Source organism: Amphiura filiformis, chromosome 2 (genome assembly GCF_039555335.1).
Source record: "Amphiura filiformis chromosome 2, Afil_fr2py, whole genome shotgun sequence".
Lineage (NCBI taxonomy): Eukaryota > Metazoa > Echinodermata > Ophiuroidea > Amphilepidida > Amphiuridae > Amphiura > Amphiura filiformis.
In genome coordinates this window covers 57233825-57251427 of record NC_092629.1, presented here as the reverse complement: position 1 = coordinate 57251427, position 17603 = coordinate 57233825, and the positions used below count along the sequence as shown (strand labels likewise).

Below are 17603 nucleotides of genomic sequence, written 5' to 3'. Positions count from 1 at the left end.
CTAGGCTTTTTATGATAATATTACCGTAGGCGTAAAATTCGATAATAAGCATATGTGCATATTAACAAGTTGCTCGGACAAGAACAAATTTTTAGGGTAGTTAGGTAAACTTTTTCATTTTTTTCTTTTAATTTATAAATATCTGTGTTATAGATATTAGTAAATTATAAGAAATACAATGAAAAAGTATAACAAACTACCCTAAACATTTGTTTATGTCCGAGCAACTTGACTCGGATTTTTACTGTATTATAAAAGCCAAAAATAAAGATACTAGTTCTTGTCTGAAGATACTGTCAATCCAACTCCCCATAGTCTGTGATTGGTTAGTAGACTGCGGAACTCAGTCCTCAATGATAGTCAGTCATTTATCTTTTGGTCGATATGACTATCATTTGAGGACTGAGCTGTTATAATATATTTTCCGAGGAGCAATTTCAGACAATAGCTGGGGATTAGTGGGGCAGAGGTTATCTATTGAATCCTTTCATGACCACTGAAGCATAGTCAAGTCTGCCAAGTATAAGCACAAATTGAAAGACCACACGACACAGGACACCAATTTGGTGTTTGTTATGACACCAATTTGGTGTTTGTTATGCTCCTCGAAATTAGTACCTTACGGTCTATGTCTGATTGGTTAGTACTACATAAAAGGGAGGTTCATTCATCTGGTGCCTTCAATGGATAAAAGGAATCGCAGACAATGGCCGCTGATGTCGGTACTTTAACCAGGCTAAAGGTATATGTTCTAGGCATTAACAAAGTTTCAAATCACTTAAGACCTAACTTTTAAGACGGTTTGTATGCTTGAAGGTGCAAAACTATAACCATATGAGGCACGCTGTTTGTTCACTGCATTGAAACATTTAATTCATCACGACAACTCGTAAACAAACCGATTTCCGAGTTTGATTGACGGGTGACGTCAGAAGCGAACAAGTATCTTTAATTCCGACTTTATATATTGATGCTCATTCCATTCACACAGCATGCAGGCACTTTTGTTTACAGTCTAATAAATTGATTAGCACACATCAAAGCTGCTACCATGCACAAGAGTGTCACACTATGGACCACAATGGCCTCATCCCAATGGCATAGTTCAATAACTTCAATTAAACATTCAGAGTGCAAAATTTGTCCTCAATTTCAAGAGTATGAGTTTTTGTACTCAAAATTTCAAAGGTCATGCAATGAATGTATTAAATGTATTGGAGTTAACGAACTGTGCATTGATAGATGAGGATGTTGTGGATCCTAGTGTGTCACCAATCTTGCCTAAAATTTGGTACATATTTGCGGAGTGATCTGATCCAGTCATTTAAGACTAAAGTCTGCAATTATGAAATTGATATATTGTCACCCTGCTACAATAATTGCCCAAGTCATTTTTTGTAATTTTGAGAATAAAATACAAAATATAGTTCAAGCATGCATCAGTTACGTAATAATCCTAATCATTTCTGATTATTCCCTTTAATTTGTCTCATTATCATTTGTGCTTGTGCAAAAATTGGTGAATAAATATGTTTAAATGCATGCTTGAAACACAGTTTGTACTTCGTTCTCAAAATTACAAAAAATGACTTGGGCGATTATCGTATCAGGCTGACGATAATACAATAAAAACATACGAAAATGAACATGAAACAGTTTATAACTTTTTAAGTTTATAACCAAGCACATATGCCAGGGATGTGTGGATTTCAATCAGTAACTCTATGTACTGAGCAAGTAAGAAATGGTTAGAACTCAATTTTCAAAATTTCCAACTTTGGTCCTAGTGGATCAGATTATTTTTGCAAATATACCCCATTTTTTTCTAAAGTTCAGGATTCCTTCATAATTTGAATTCATATGCTTATTTGTTTATCCGAGCGTTGCTATGGAAAACGGAAAGCAGTGCAGGCTTTTTTGTAAAATGCACAGACATATCCGACATGAGAATAAACCTTGATGAAAAAAAAAATCTGAAAATACTTGGGAAAAAACCTGAAAAGGCGCATGAAATTGGCTAAGTACACCAACAAAATGGGCCGAAATTAAAAGAAATTGCAGACATTTTTGACAATAAAAAATCTGAATTCTGGTTTAAACTTGAAAATTCTCATGCCTGAACATATGAAGTGTTTGAAGCATGGTAAATGAGAAGGAAAATACTTCATGATACCTGTCACTGTAGGACGCCATGGTTACATACCAGTTATTTAACAGTCATCAAAAGAAGACAGCGAAAGGTAGTTGCCGCAACACAAGATGAAATAAAACAAAATTCAATATTCAGCATATCGTCGTACGGGCAGAAAAAACCTCCCGTGTCATTGGCCCCTGAACATGTTTACAGCAAAACCTCCTATGTAACCTGTTGGCAGTTTTGTTTTAAACATGTTCAGGGGCCAAAAGCACATAGGTTTTTCCTGCCCAACGACGATATCAAAACAAAACTTAAAATGGGCTATTCCACTTGCAATCCATACACCCTCATGGAAGACATGACCTTAATCTTCCACACAGGGAGTGTGAATTTCAAATAGGGAACCTGCATGGGTGATTCCATTTGAAATCTACACCCCCTGTGTGGGAGATTAAGGTCATATCTTCCATAGGGTGGTGTATGGATTTCAACTGGAATAGCCCAATGCTGACAAATTTAAAGTAAAGCCTGCAAAAGCAGATGTCATAAAATAATTATAGCAAAGAAATACTAACAAAATTATATTTTGTTCAACTCATAAAATGCGAAAATTATTTGTCATTTGTTAGTGTATGTGCATCAATTTCAAATTTCAGGAGTCGACATAATTAACAAACCTGACAACGATCCTCAGAAGCAGACGACATCAAGATTTGCGACATTTTTTTAATTCTTTTTAATTTCTGTTCACCGTCGTAGTGAATACATCATGCCTTGGTTACTGGTTCACGCTTGGTTTACACATCTGTAAGCAACTCTTTTAATATCCATGGGCACCACAACAAAAAATGGTGGAGTCCCTTCTCTTTGAGTTTAATCTCCATGAGCACATGATGGAGTCCCTTCTCTTTAAGTTTAATCTCCATGAGCACATGATGGAGTCCCTTCTCTTTAAGTTTAATCTCCATGAGCACATGATGGAGTCCCTTCTCTTTGAGTTTAATCTCCATGAGCACATGATGGAGTCCCTTCTCTTTAAGTTTAATCTCCATGAGCACATGATGGAGTCCCTTCTCTTTCAGTTTAATCTCCATGAGTACATGATGGAGTCCCTTCTCTTTGAGTTTAATCTCCATGAGCACATGATGGAGTCCCTTCTCTTTGAGTTTAATCTCCATGAGCACATGATGGAGTCCCTTCTCTTTAAGTTTAATCTCCATGAGCACATGATGGAGTCCCTTCTCTTTCTGTCAAACCTGTTTGATGCAACATACAAACATACAAATAAACAAACAAACTTACTTGACTGAGCTAAGTCCTTTGTTTTCTTCCTCTTCTTGTTCTAGTTCTTCTTCGCTGTCTGCCCTGTCAGGCTTCCTGGGTCGTACCACTTTCAGTTGTACACTGTCATCATTCAGCCCTGATTCTCCGCTATCCTGTGTGTGCAAACAAAATGAAAAGTATATTCTTTTTAATATCTTAAAAAACCAAAAAGTACTTTAACCACTCGGGTATAAGCACACTCCCCTAGATGGGCAATTCCACTCAAAACCGAGGGTGGGCTTATAACAGGGGAGGGGCTAGTACTTGAATGTAAAAAAAATCTTCCTAATTTGGATGCCCGATGTACTGGTAATTTCTATCATCTATGCCAATGTTTTAAGTATGAAATATCAACTTTTTTCACAATTCTTAAATGTGAGGGCTTGGGCAAAATTAAATGGTCTTATACATGTAGCCGTGTGCACCCTTGTGTCCAGAATGTTTTGAGAAAGAGCGGTAGGCTTATACCCGCATGGTTACGGTAAAATTTATATATTGTTCATATGTGACCATCCACCACATGAATGCTTTGTGGGGAGAACAACCAGCCCATTCAGTCGGGAGTACACTCATATTCGCGCCATCCCAATCTGGACTAGACCACCACAACCAGTCATTGCAGCACCTACAATTATGTGATCAAGAAGAAGTTTGAGTCAAAATCATTAACCACATGCAACACCACCTTGTGTGAGGTCGATGATGATTATCATTAATAAAAATACTGTAGACTACCACGCTGTATAAATATCAGTAATTTCATAAGGAATTAGTCACATTTACATGTTCTATTTGCATGAATGCATGAAAGGGATAACATTTTAAGTTATACATCAGTTTTAAAGAATTCTTTTTCAAAATATATCAGGTCACCTTCCTTTAAGAACCCAGGCTGTTTTTGCAACCAACCAAGTCCCCAGAGAAGATATCTTACCCTTCCCAGAATCCTTTGCAACATGACACATCACCTTATTACATCAAATGTCACTCTTGTTTGCACAGGTTCCCTTTGTTTTTATGTTGAGAAAAGACTGGCTAAACAGGGGTCAACAGTCAAGAAATACACAATTATTTTGCAAGATCTGCTGTTCGAAGGTACTTTTTGTCATTATCGACCCATGTTGCGCTAGCTAGCAAATCAGTGCAGAAAATTGAAATGGGAGAAATGCATTGTGGGAAGTGTAAGATATCATCTCTGCCAAGTCCCCATTAATCTGATTAGAAGTATCAGTTATCAGAAAGCTGCAATATATGAGAGCTTGATTTATGGAAGTCATCAGTTACCAGGCCTTCCATGGCTGGGGAATAATACATTTACAACACATGAACAAGAGTAGTAATTGAGCCAGGTAATTTAACATGAGTAGTTGGAGGAAGATGATTTGTAGCCACATCCCGGCACCATCCACACATTTTCCTTATCAACTTTAACAGTTTGGTCCTAGTACACACTTTCTATTATCTCAAAACGTAGAGCTAAAATGTGTTTCATTGAATGGTATAATAATAATTTTTATTTTTAATTATTTAAGAGAGTTATTCTAAAAAGTCTTGAGGGAACTTTGAACATGTGGATCATTTATAGGTGCAAAATGTCACAATGCTATAATTTTGGGATTGAAAATTAAAATCAAAACCCAGAGATCAATAAATGTTTGCATATGTAAAGTATAAAACAATTTTGCTATGCCATCGCCATACAACTTTCCTTTAATATTGGATATTTTGTGATGAGTGTCCATGAATCAGAGTATAAAACCAGGCCTGGCTCAGGCAAGCTATAGACCATTTTAAATCAAGATTGGAAAAGTTTGGAAAACCAGGTGCAGTGAGCAATATTTATTGAGTAAGCTTAGGGCCTGGGGGCACTTAACACAAATGACCATATGGGTATGTTTCCCAGGAAAGATCCCCTTTTTGGATTTCCGAAAACCCCGCTATTTGACCAAAATAGCGCTCCGGAAGACCCTTGATTTTATCAGCTCTAAAAGATTCCAAAACTGCTCATTCCTCATATTTCAGGCGATTTTCAACAAGAAAGCCAAGAAAGACCCTTGATTATGACTGGCCGCAGCTCCAAAGGTTCGCGACTCCATAAGACCCCATTTTACCGGTACGCCGTCAGCTCCCACCACCTCAAAATCACGGGGGAACATACCCACCAAAATTATTTGATGTGGCCCCCATTAAATAATGGCGGACAAGAAATATCATGAATCACGGTACCCTTTTGAAGGTCAGTGGTTTTAAAACTCGCACCAAATCAGATATCGTTGGCAATAAAGCTATATATTGAACAATAAACTGGCTGTGTGCTGTTCCCTCAAGCATATAGTAGCTAACCTTATAAACATTAATATTGCTGTCAACACATTTAGTCAATCAGCTAAATTGGTATTTGATAAATTGAAACATTAAAACATCTCCTCTCACTTTAAATCTGAGACTAGTACTAGTCTCAGCTTTAAATCAAACCTCTACACTCTCACTATGAGCCATGATGATATCATACCCAATGGCAAGGCTAAATGACCCTCATTAAACAAGCAAAGCTCAAATTTTGACCTCAAGTTGTGGAGCATGAGTTTTTGTTCCCAACTCATCCAAAGGTCATTCTGTGAGCGTAGAAGTATATTTTGGTTAGGAACCATGTCCTAGAGATTTTCCTGTTTGGGATCCTAGCGTGTGCAAAGGTCATTCTTTTAGTATAGAAGCATATTGGGGTTATGGAACTGTGTCCAAGAGACTGTCATGTTTGAAATCCTAGTTTCTTCTCACATCAAGCAAATTAAATTACTGATCTTTTTGTGATATGAAACGGAACTGACAACACCACGGCTAGATTTGCTTATCATGGCAGGATGCCTCATACACATCCAAACCATACAGAAACAATACTAATGTTATACTTGATTGTACTTATGCAGTAAACCAATAACTGTTAGTGGACAATACAATGGTAAGACAATCAATTGTACCAGTGATGGGTGGAAAACAAGTTGTTTCATGGAATGTCCATCTGACTGTACTTGTACATTGGATAATGTTACAGTAGTCAGTAATTGCACAGATGGAGGTGTGTCTATGACTCCAGTATTGTATCCATTTGATGTGGTCAATCTTACCTGGACTAGCAGTACTCTACATCATATTGAACCTATGACCTTTGCAAGGTTTGCCAGTTCACTGCAAGCATTAGATTTAAGTAGTAATGTATTACATGAGATACTGCCAGGTGTGTTTGATGGGCTGACCAGTCTGAAGCAGTTATCCCTATCTAACAACACATTACATGAGATACAGCCTGATGTGTTTGAAGGGCTGACAAATCTGGAGTGGTTATACCTGGATAGCAATGCATTACATGAGATACAACCTGGTGTGTTTGATGGGCTGGCCAGTCTGGAGCAGTTAACCCTGCATAACAATACATTGCATGAGATACTGCCTGGTGTGTTTGAAGGGCTGACCAGTCTGGGGCGGTTGACCCTGTTTACCAACACATTACATGAGATGCAGCTTGGTGTGTTTGAAGGGCTGACCAGTCTGGAGTGGTTATACCTGTCTAACAACACATTACATGAGATACAGCCTGGTGTGTTTGAAGGGCTGACAAATCTGGAGGTGCTAGACCTACATGACAATACATTACATGAGATACAAGCTGGTGTGTTTGATGGGCTGTCCAGTCTGGATGAGTTATCCCTGCATAACAATGAATTACATGCGATACAGCTTGGTGTGTTTGAAGGGCTGACAAATCTGGAGTGGTTATTGCTGTCTAACAATACATTACATGAGATACAGCCTGGTGTGTTTGAAGGGCTGACAAATCTGGAGTGGTTATTGCTGTCTAACAATACATTACATGAGATACAGCCTGGTGTGTTTGAAGGGTTGTACAGGCTCAGGATGTTAGACCTGTCTTACAATACAGTGTATAAGATGCAGCCTGATGTATTTGAAGAATTGACCAGTCTGGAGATGTTAGCCCTGAGTTTCATGTCATTAAATGAGATAGCACTCCCCATGTTTGGATCATTAAGTAACTTGACATGGCTGTTGTTAAACAATAATAAGCTATCCTTTCTCCATCCTGGCACATTTCAAAATCAAACCAGACTTGAAAACTTAAAACTTGATCATAATCAGCTTCATTATCTTCCAGAAAACCTTTTTTACAGTCTGACTCATTTGATGGTTTTAGACCTTTCTGAAAACAATTTGGATCAAATTCCAATTCTATCACAGTGTACTTCTTTAAGAATAGTAAATGTGAAAGAAAACCCACTGCTATGGTTAAGCAATCCGGTATTTTCAGGGCTGAATGAATCAGTCAACTTGTTAGTCACTAAACATGCAATATGTTGCTATGCATCATCTATCCAGTGTGAAAGTGATGTGCCCCCATCTCCATTTCTAACATGTACCCGTATGTTGACCTTTGACATCCTTCGTATTGCAATGTGGTTTATGAGTATTTTTGGCATTCTTGGAAATACATATGCTCTTTACTCAAGATATACAAATAGGCTACAAAATAATAAGGTCCAGTTTCTGCTTATCTCAAATCTTGCAATATCTGATCTCACAATGTGCATATACCTGATCATTTTGCTTTCAGTAGATGCATATTACATGGACTTCTTTCCATCAAATTCGGAGGCTTGGAGAAGAAGTGCATTATGTAGGTTTGCTGGAGCCTTATCTGTGTTATCCAGTGAGGCATCAGCTTTCTTCATAATGCTGATAAGCATAGACAGGTTTTTTAGGCATAAAGTATCCATTTGAAACAAACATTTGGGTACAACTGTAGCTCGAATCCTATCAGCTATATTGTGGCTGGTAGCATTCAGCTTTAGTGTTGCTTCTTTTGTATTATCTGGATCAGATTCGCAATTTTACAAAATTTCAGAGGTCTGCATCGGCCTTCCCATTTCCAAATCCAAGTTTTACAATAAAAGCATAGTCTCAATAACACGCACTGTCAACATTGGTGATTATTCCCTTTCAATTTCAACCTTGGACTACATATCTGAGAACACAGAGGCTTATAGTGAAGTTTCCATGTATTTCTCAATTGCCATGTTCACTGGTCTCAACCTTCTCTGCTTCTCAATAGTAGGCTTCTCTTACATGTCCATTTTTATTACTGCTAGAAAAATTAGCCGAGAGGCCGGACGTTCTCAAAGATTAAACGAAGAAATACGCATGGCTATGAAAATGTCACTTCTTGTCCTCACAGATCTTTGTTGCTGGGTACCAATTGGGATTTTGTCAATTCTTGTTCAGGCTGGTGTAGTTGAAGTCAGTCCTACAGCTTATGCATGGATAGCAACATTTGTGCTGCCAATCAATTCCACCATCAATCCATTTCTGTATACCTTGGCTGGGTTTATGTTTGATAACGTAAAATGTCCATGTGGCAAACGTGGAGCTCAAGAAGGGCACATCCCAATGAGAAGAATGGATGAGCAGAGAAAGTAAAATAACCACAACCCTCAAATTTCAAATCAAGATGAACACAAGTTGTTTCACATTGAAACATTTGTGAACCGTTCTTGATTTCCATCAAGTTTTTTTTAAAATAAAATAACTAAAAACCAGCAAGTTGTGAAACAAATGCTCATAATGTTAACCTTCTAGCCTGAGCACGGTGGCCTAGCGGAACGGGCACTGACTCATGATCGAAAGGTTGCGGGTTCGAACCCCGGCGACGCCATCGTGTTGTGCCCTTGAGTAAGGCACTTGATCTCGATTACTCCTCTCCACCCAGGTGTTTAAATGGGTACCGGCATTCTTAAATGCTGGGAAGGTAACAGACTCACTGTAGAGGAGGTGTAGCGATCCCCCTATAGCAACATTACATGGAGGAGTCTGGCCCAATCGCCAATGAAAGAGAGATGGGCACTCCGATCACTGTTTATACAGGATCGTCTCCTTTACCTTTACTTTCTAGCCTGAATATGACAAAACAGGTATTTGTGAATCAAAGGAGAGTAGTATAAAAGTCTTATAAAATACATCCCAATTTTAAAACAAAACTTTACTTTGTCCATAGGCATAAATATCACATTCACTATGGGCACAACTAGCCAAATTATCAGCCTCTAAGAACTAAAAGGGCTATATCATGTATTGAGCCAATCAGAGATATGGTTAGAATAGTCAGTAGGGCTGAAGGTGATTAGACTTAAAATTACCAAAAGATCTATGGTATGTGTATCATGTAATTAACCAATCAGGAGCTCTGTAAGACAGGTGAAAGTGCCCATAGGGTTAAGTTACAGTAAATGTGAATCCTATGAAATTAGTTTTTGTCCACTTGTTTGAACTTACACAATATAAGCCTGACTCTAACAGCGTTTTTCTATTGAACATACGGTATAACAAAGAATAATTCCGGTTAGAGGTTAAACTAGAACATATCCTGCTCACCGTGATTTTCTACTGCGCTAAATACCGGGTAAATACCCGATGCTGCTGGTGTCATTTGCATATTTGCCGGTTGTAGGTCATCGCACAACGCATGATCACTTCATGTGGTGAACCGGAATACACAAGAGGCTGTGGTTTTCTCTGGAAAAAAATCCTAGTTTTAAAAGGATAAATGCCGGCGAAAAAGCCAAGAAAATGTAGCCGACATTCGCGGTCAAATACCAGAGGACAGCATTTTCTACTGGTGATTTTTAATCCACAAACCGGATAAAAGCCGGCTTTTTACTCCAATAGAAAAACGCTGTAATTGTAGAAAGTTGAGACCATAGATTGACACAATGTGCACAAATTAATGGTGCAATTTTTGTAAATATTTCTTCCTTATAGTTTCATGAAGTTAACACACTTCAAATTGAGGCGTGAAAATATTGTGGCTTTGTTTGTTTTGTTTGTTTGTTTTATTTCTTCTTTTGCCTGGGTTACTCAATCAGTGGATGTTTTAAGGTATCCTCTGTTCATCCATAAGGCCCATGGGAAAAACTTCCATTAAACCAACCAAAAAGTGTTTTAAAGAATTTTTTTCCAATTATGTCTAATACTTCTCATGTTTCTTTCTTACTGTACATTTAATATGTAAAATAATATCTGTATGTCTTTTCAATATTTGTATGATGCATGTGTTTCAATTTTGTGTAATTTAGTGCTCCTAGTAAGTGAGGCAGTAAGTGCAAAATATGTCTTGCAGTTTACTGTATATAATTATTAAGGTTATTTTGTTTTTTGTTTTGAAAAATCAGTGCAGGGCATTGAATGGACTTCTCATACAATGTGGGCCACACTTTGTAAATAAGAAAGAATAAATACATTGCTTCAGAAATGTTATTTTCCTATCCATAACATGGGGATCATGGGAAAAGCATCTTATATTTACAGGCCTTTTTTATCTCTGTTTCAATTTGGACCAAATGGACCTATATAGTCATATAAACAGCTGTATAAGGCTATTCCTTTAAATATCCACACACCCTGTGGAAGATTTCATTGCCATGTCAAACCCAGCTGCACCTTATGGTCAATCCAGCTGGAAATGTTTAAATGAGATGAAATTCCAGCTGGAAATTATTGAAATTTATTCCATCTGAAATCCACACTCCCCCTGTGGAAGATTTAGCTAAAGTCTTCCACAGAGGGAGTATAAGTTTTAAATAGAATAGACAATTGAGTAACTTGAAATACTCACTCCATTTGTGGAAGATATAGGTAAAGCCATAATACAGAGGAGTATGGGTTTCAAAATGATTAACTCTTACCAATTACATTTGTAAAACATACCCCCCCTGTGGAAGATATTTCCAAAATCTTCCACAGGGGTAGTGTTGATTTCAACTGGAATAGCCCAATTGGCCTAAAATTAGACAATTTTGTTTGGAATTGCAAAATCTTCCACACCTTTTAACACTTTTTATGGATGAAAATTGTTGGATCTGGAATCATTTAAACAGTTTACATCCGTTAGAGTTCCAAATTCTTCCACAGTGGGGGTGTAATTTTAAAATGGAACAGCGCTTTCTTGCATGGATGTAGGTACTGTATTCATTCCAATAAGCGCCCAGAGCGCTTAACAAAGTCATTTTGCGTGGGCGCTTATTTTTACCTGGTTTACGTAAGGGGCGTTTATTAGAGACAAATTGATGTAGGTTATAAAAGGGTCCTGAGACGTGTTAGTAGCTTTTCTGATGCAGAAAATGTTTTACAAGTTTACACAGGACTTGTAGTCCTCCAGCTATTTCACTGTATCGATGTCTATCTGTCACTTCAACATTAATGGTACCCTTTAGCAATTTATACCCTGGGTAGGCGCTTATTGGGGCATGGGTGCTTATTGAAATGAATACGGTACTTGTTGTTCAGAAATATCTGATGGACATTTTTGTGTTTCATTTATTTCTGCCCTTTTCGCACTTCAAGCTGCTTTCGCTAAAATAACAACGTATGGATATATTACTTTTGTGTATAAGTCAATGTCAATAAGGAAACTTAGAATCGAACATTTAAAAACAAGGGAACTAGTTCAAAATTGGCAAAGTGCAAAAAAATTATAGCGCAAACAATTCTATTTTTATAGTAGGATCAGAAGGAAGAAAACACTTTAGGGATGGAATCAAACTCGATCGGGCGGTTGATCGGCGGTTCCGTCCGTTGCCATTGTTTAGAATAATAGCAACGCTGGAACTGGACGGAACTGCCGGTCGAGTTTTGATTTCATCCCTAAGCCTTTAAGGGATCTGGAATGAGCGTTTTGAGCGTTTCGACAGTATTTTTTATGGAACATGAGAGCACCTCAGACGTATCGAATTGCATTCTGAATACGAAGCATGTCTTTCTGATATCAAATATTTTTCATTTTTGAAAATCACGATATAATACAAATTTTATGACAAATTATAAAAATTTGATATTTTTCAAATTTTTGATATATAACAGTCCTTGAAGTAAATTTTATAAATTTATTGATATAGTCTTAAAGTGTATGTAGCTGGAAGGAAAAGCCGACGATCAATTGAAAATTTTGACCTTTCATATTGAAGATATGGATTTTTTCCCAAAAAGACCTAATTTTTTTTGGTGTTTTGGGAACAAAAATCCATATCTTCAATACGAAGATTCCACCTACATACACGTTAAGTATAAATCATCAGATTTATAAAGTTTACTTTGAGTACTGTTAAATATCAAAAATATCAATTTTTAATGATTTGCCATAAAATGTGTATTACATTGCGAATTTCAAAAAATCAAAATTATTTGATATCAGCATGACATTCTTCGTATTCAGAATGCAATTCGATATGTCTGATGTGCTCTAATGTCCCACAATAAATACTGTCCAAACGTTCATACCCCTTCCCTTAATATTTTGAATGTTACATTTCTCTGTAGTTCATGTGCTAGTTATACATGTTTTAAAAAAATAAATAAATACATTTGAACTTGTAATGAAAAAAACCTGTAACTTGGTGTCAGCGCTGTGTTTTGCATGGGTTCTGAACTTAACCATGAAAATACAAGGCCCACGTTATTTTTTATTTTGTTTTTACTGCAAACCAAGCCTTATATTTCACATCTATTACCCAAAATAGCATGATTAGAGGGAAAAAAGACCACCTTTATGCCCAAATATGTGTTGCTTACTTTGACAAATTGCATTTTTACATGAGCAGTTATTATAATTATAGTGAGGATTCTCCCCTGATCCAGATAAAGTTTGTTTTGCTTATATAAGGCAGAAATTATTCAGCTTTTGTTACTGCGCGCGTCAATAAAGTCCCAACTCACGCTCGCGTAAATTCACATAGCCGTGTGCCAGTCACACATTACGCAACGCACACCTAGCGTAAGCATTGCGCCCAACTGCGTGCATGACATTCTATATCAATACACGTTGTTACGAGTCTTATTTTTTCCGCCTTATATAAACCGAACAAACTTTAGCTAGGTCTTTGTAACCAATCATGGGGTTAATCAGTGGATATTCTACCTTGATTGCAGCTTGCTGGTTCCCGTTTTGAGTTGGTGCTGGTGTTACTTTCTCATCATCGTATTGCTCTTTTTCGTCTTCACGGAACTTGATGAAGATTGGAATCAGGAAGGGGAGTAGTGAACATAACCACAGCTGTTGATAGACAAATATTAGACAATATTTTATTTTCCTCTAAATGGGCTATTCCAGTTAAAATCCAAACAACTCCCTATGGAAGACATGACCTTAATCCTAACCGGCCTGAGTGCTATAAAATACTACAAACAACTTTGCATCACACTTGATGTGATGACTTAATCACTCTAAGTGATATATAGGCACGCTTTTGTTGGCCCTGCCAGCAACTCCTGTGGCTAAGTGTCGCCGACCTAGTGCTTCGTATGCGAGGGGTCTCACGTTCAAATCCCACCCAGAACAAACAACTTCTTTGTTTGTTTTCTCTCTTTATTCCTCCCTTCTTTCCCTTCCAGTCGCCCAAAAAGCCCTTCGGGTTTAGGGTTATGTAACCACCATCAAAACTCAGTATAGGTTTAATTAACCCTAACCGGCCTGAGTGGTACAAGATGCTACAAACACCTTCACTGCGCATGCATGCATCCCACAGAATGTGATGACAAATATTAGACAATATTTTATTTTCTTGTCATGTGTTTAGCCCTCTAAATGGGCTATTCAAGTAAAATCCATACAGCTCCCTAGGGAAGACATGACCTTAACCCTAACAGGCCTGAGTGCTACAAAATACTACAAACAACTTTACTGTGTGTGTGTGCATCCCACGTGATGTGATGACGCAATCATCCCAAGTGATATATAGGCACGCTTTCATTGGCCTGGACAGCGAAAGACTGTGGCTATGTGTCGGCAACCTAGTGTTTGGCATGCGAGGGGTCTCTGGTTTGAATCCCACCCAGAGCAAACAACTTCTTTGTTTGTTTTCTATCTTTATTCCTCCCTTCTTTCACTTTGAGTTGCCAAAAAGCCCTTTGTGCATTAAGGTTAATCTTGCACACAGTACAGGGAGTGTAGATTTCAAATGGAGTCACCCATTCAAGTAACCCATTTTATAAACAACATAAGTAAAGCCATGATTTTTCCGTGTTACAAAATTTAAATTCTGTGTTACAAATTGGATTCCGTGATTTTCCGTTTTACATTATAAAGCACTGAAAAGTGAATACAAGCATGTGTAAGTGTAATTTGTCTTATGTACCTTTTTACTGTAGTCTCCCCTCAACATCCCCATTAAAATTAAGCATTATCAATTGGCTTGTGTGTACTTATCGGCCACAATCTTGCTAGAATAAATGCTAGAATGGATTGTTTAATGGTTGATTACTGCTAAATTATCATTTTTCTTTGTTTTCTTTTGCAAATCAACACAAAAGTTAGACATTTTACACAGTTTTTCACTATTTTGTGGTATTTTCACATTTCCGTGAGCAAACCCCGAATTCCGTGAATTTTTCTGTTTTTCCTTATCACGGAGAAATCATAGCGTTAAACATAAGTACCCACTCACCATGATACCATTGTTCTCAACCGATAGTTTCCCCAACCAGATTTGAGACAGCAAATTCTGCACACCAGAGTGAGCGATAAAGTTCTTATTTTCTGCTGCTACTGCTAGGCTGAGGCACGTGACTCGTCCCCAGTTTGGTAGCTCTCGGATCAGGATATCGGCAGTACGATACTCATCTTCACCGTAACATTCGTTTAGTACTCCGATAGCAAGGGTCTCATACTCACTGAAAAATGTAAAGGACAACTGTTAAAAGTACTGTATTTGACTAGGGTCCGTTCCTGCCCCCTGTTGACATGTTAGAGTTTGACATTCATTTGCAGAGTATTCCAAAACCTTGACAAATATATTTTATAATGTCACAAGTCATTGGGTTTTGCGATTGCAACTAATCTTCATCACAAGAAGTCCTTTATGATGTGTTGGACCTGCCTGTTTGTTAAGCATTGGCGACTTTTGGTCGAATATACAGATGGCAATTCCAGTCCTTGATCGTGATTTAGTTCTGACAATTTTTCTTGATTTGGATGGTCTAAGCTGTTGCAGAGTATAAAACAGAATCTTCCCACAACATTGACTGCCAAACCACAAAGGTTTAAGATGAGGATGATATACTGTATACGTTGAAATATTCGCGGTGGTTTTATTTTCGCGGATTATAAATAGACCGCGAAATTAAAACCCCCGCGAAAATTTTTCCACTACCTCTAAAAACAAAGGAGGCAACCCGACACTTAATTAGGTCATGACCCATATCACATTTCTTACCGCGTGGCAAAAGTCATTGCCCTGAGCATAGCGCTGTACACGTGTGTTGACTCTTGTTCGTTCTTCTGTAAACAACACTTTCAAGATGAGTTTATTCAGGTATTTTAAACCTGTTGATGGAGCGGGTGATCGACCACCAACCCTACCAAAACCAAATGGAAGTCATGGTCTTCCTGCTGCTTCGGTGCGAGCAGCAAATGAACAAATTGAACTTGAAGAAATGGCTGCCGGACCATCTAATGTGGGATCTATTAATGAGCAAGCCAAGAAACGCAGGGGAGCATACGCACATTACGATGCGGAACTCCGTGCTAAGATGGGTAAATATGCATCAGAAAATGGCGATGCTGCTGCCGTTAGGAAGTTTTCTAAAGAACTTATATATTATATATCAGAGAGCAGAAAGGTCTTCTTAAAGTAGCAAAACCGCCCATTCTTGTGGAGCATGGTGGCCCTATCACCATTGATAAATCATGGGGAAGATCGCTGCTAGATCGTATGGGCTACACCAAGCGCAAAGCTACTAAAGGTATCAAGCATCGTCCAGTTGACATTGATGAAATTGGAGCACGTTTTCACCGTCGTATTGGTCGTCGTGTTCGGAAATATGGAATAAAAGACGAAATGATCATCAACTGGGACCAAACTTCTGTAGAAGTTATCCCTGCAGCTTCGTGGACTATGAACAAAAAGGGTGAAAAACAGATCCCACTGAAAGGCAGTGATGATAAGAGAAATTACACATCGCTGTTGGTATGCACAATGGCTGGTGATTTTATCCCACCGCAGATAATTTACCAGGGTAAAACAGACAAATGCCATGCTCAAGCGGAATTCCCACAAGATTGGGATATTTTTCACACCGAATCCCACTGGAGTAACACGACATCTATGATCAGATATGTTGAGAATATCATCGTGCCATATGTGAAGCAAACAAGAGAAAGGTTGGGATTGCCTGAAGAATCTAAACCACTACTCATCTTTGACGTTTTCCGAGCACATCGGACCCCGGAATTTCTTGATAAACTGAACAATCTAGGATTTCTGCACGTTTTCGTCCCTGGTGCATGTACGGATGAATTTCAGCCACTAGATTCAACCGTTAATGCTTTTTACAAGAAGGAGCTACAATCTCAGTTTTCGTCATGGTATTCTGAGCAGGTAGCAAAGGGAATCGCTGATGGTCGAAATGTTGATGCCATTGCTCACTCAATCGATCTCCGGACATCGGTAATTAAACCACAACACGCCATGTGGTTGATGCGTGTACAAGAGATCGTACGGCAAGAGCGTGACTTGATTGTGAAGGGCTACCGAGAAACAGGCATTCTAAAGGCCGTTCTAGATGCACGATGCAACCCGTCCCCAGCCTAGACGACTCTGATGCAGAGGAGGGGGACTGGGAAGAGGAGCAGTAAAGTTATACAACAATCATGTACATAGACTTTTTAAGCTTTTTTAGATATAGCGACGTAGATACCTTTTGTAGCTAGCAGATTGAATGTAGTGAAACTGAACTTGATACTGTTACAATTTGATTAAAAACTTTGTTTATGGACCACAACGACGCAGACACTGGGAATTTACTCGGATTTACTTCTTGAACTTTATCAGTTGGATTTATTTTGCATTTGTATTGGATTACTAGTACTAGTATTGCAAGGAAGGAAAGATTCCTACCGTTGTTGTCATGCAAAAGCTACTAGTAACCATGCCGCCGGCATGCATGCATGCACGATGCATTGAAATTGATACCGGGATTTCCCCAGGTCAAGGGTGTGTACAGCCTGCAGTCGCAAGCAGCGCTGTAGCATTGTTTCTGTCCAGGGTCACGCTGATTGGGGCTTAAAAATGGTCTTTTTATGTCGGTG

At 38.3% G+C, this 17603-nt stretch overlaps 1 protein-coding gene across 1 annotated transcript in view; it reads right to left on the bottom strand.

Annotated features, from left to right (window-relative positions):
• The window catches only part of LOC140146434 (transient receptor potential cation channel subfamily M member-like 2), a 122996-nt gene that overhangs the window by 61990 nt on the left and 43403 nt on the right, over positions 1-17603 (bottom strand). Inside the window, 3 exon segments of the mRNA XM_072168282.1 lie at positions 3440-3573; positions 13437-13571; positions 14962-15187. Of these exon segments, the coding sequence (XP_072024383.1) occupies positions 3440-3573; positions 13437-13571; positions 14962-15187 (495 nt within the window).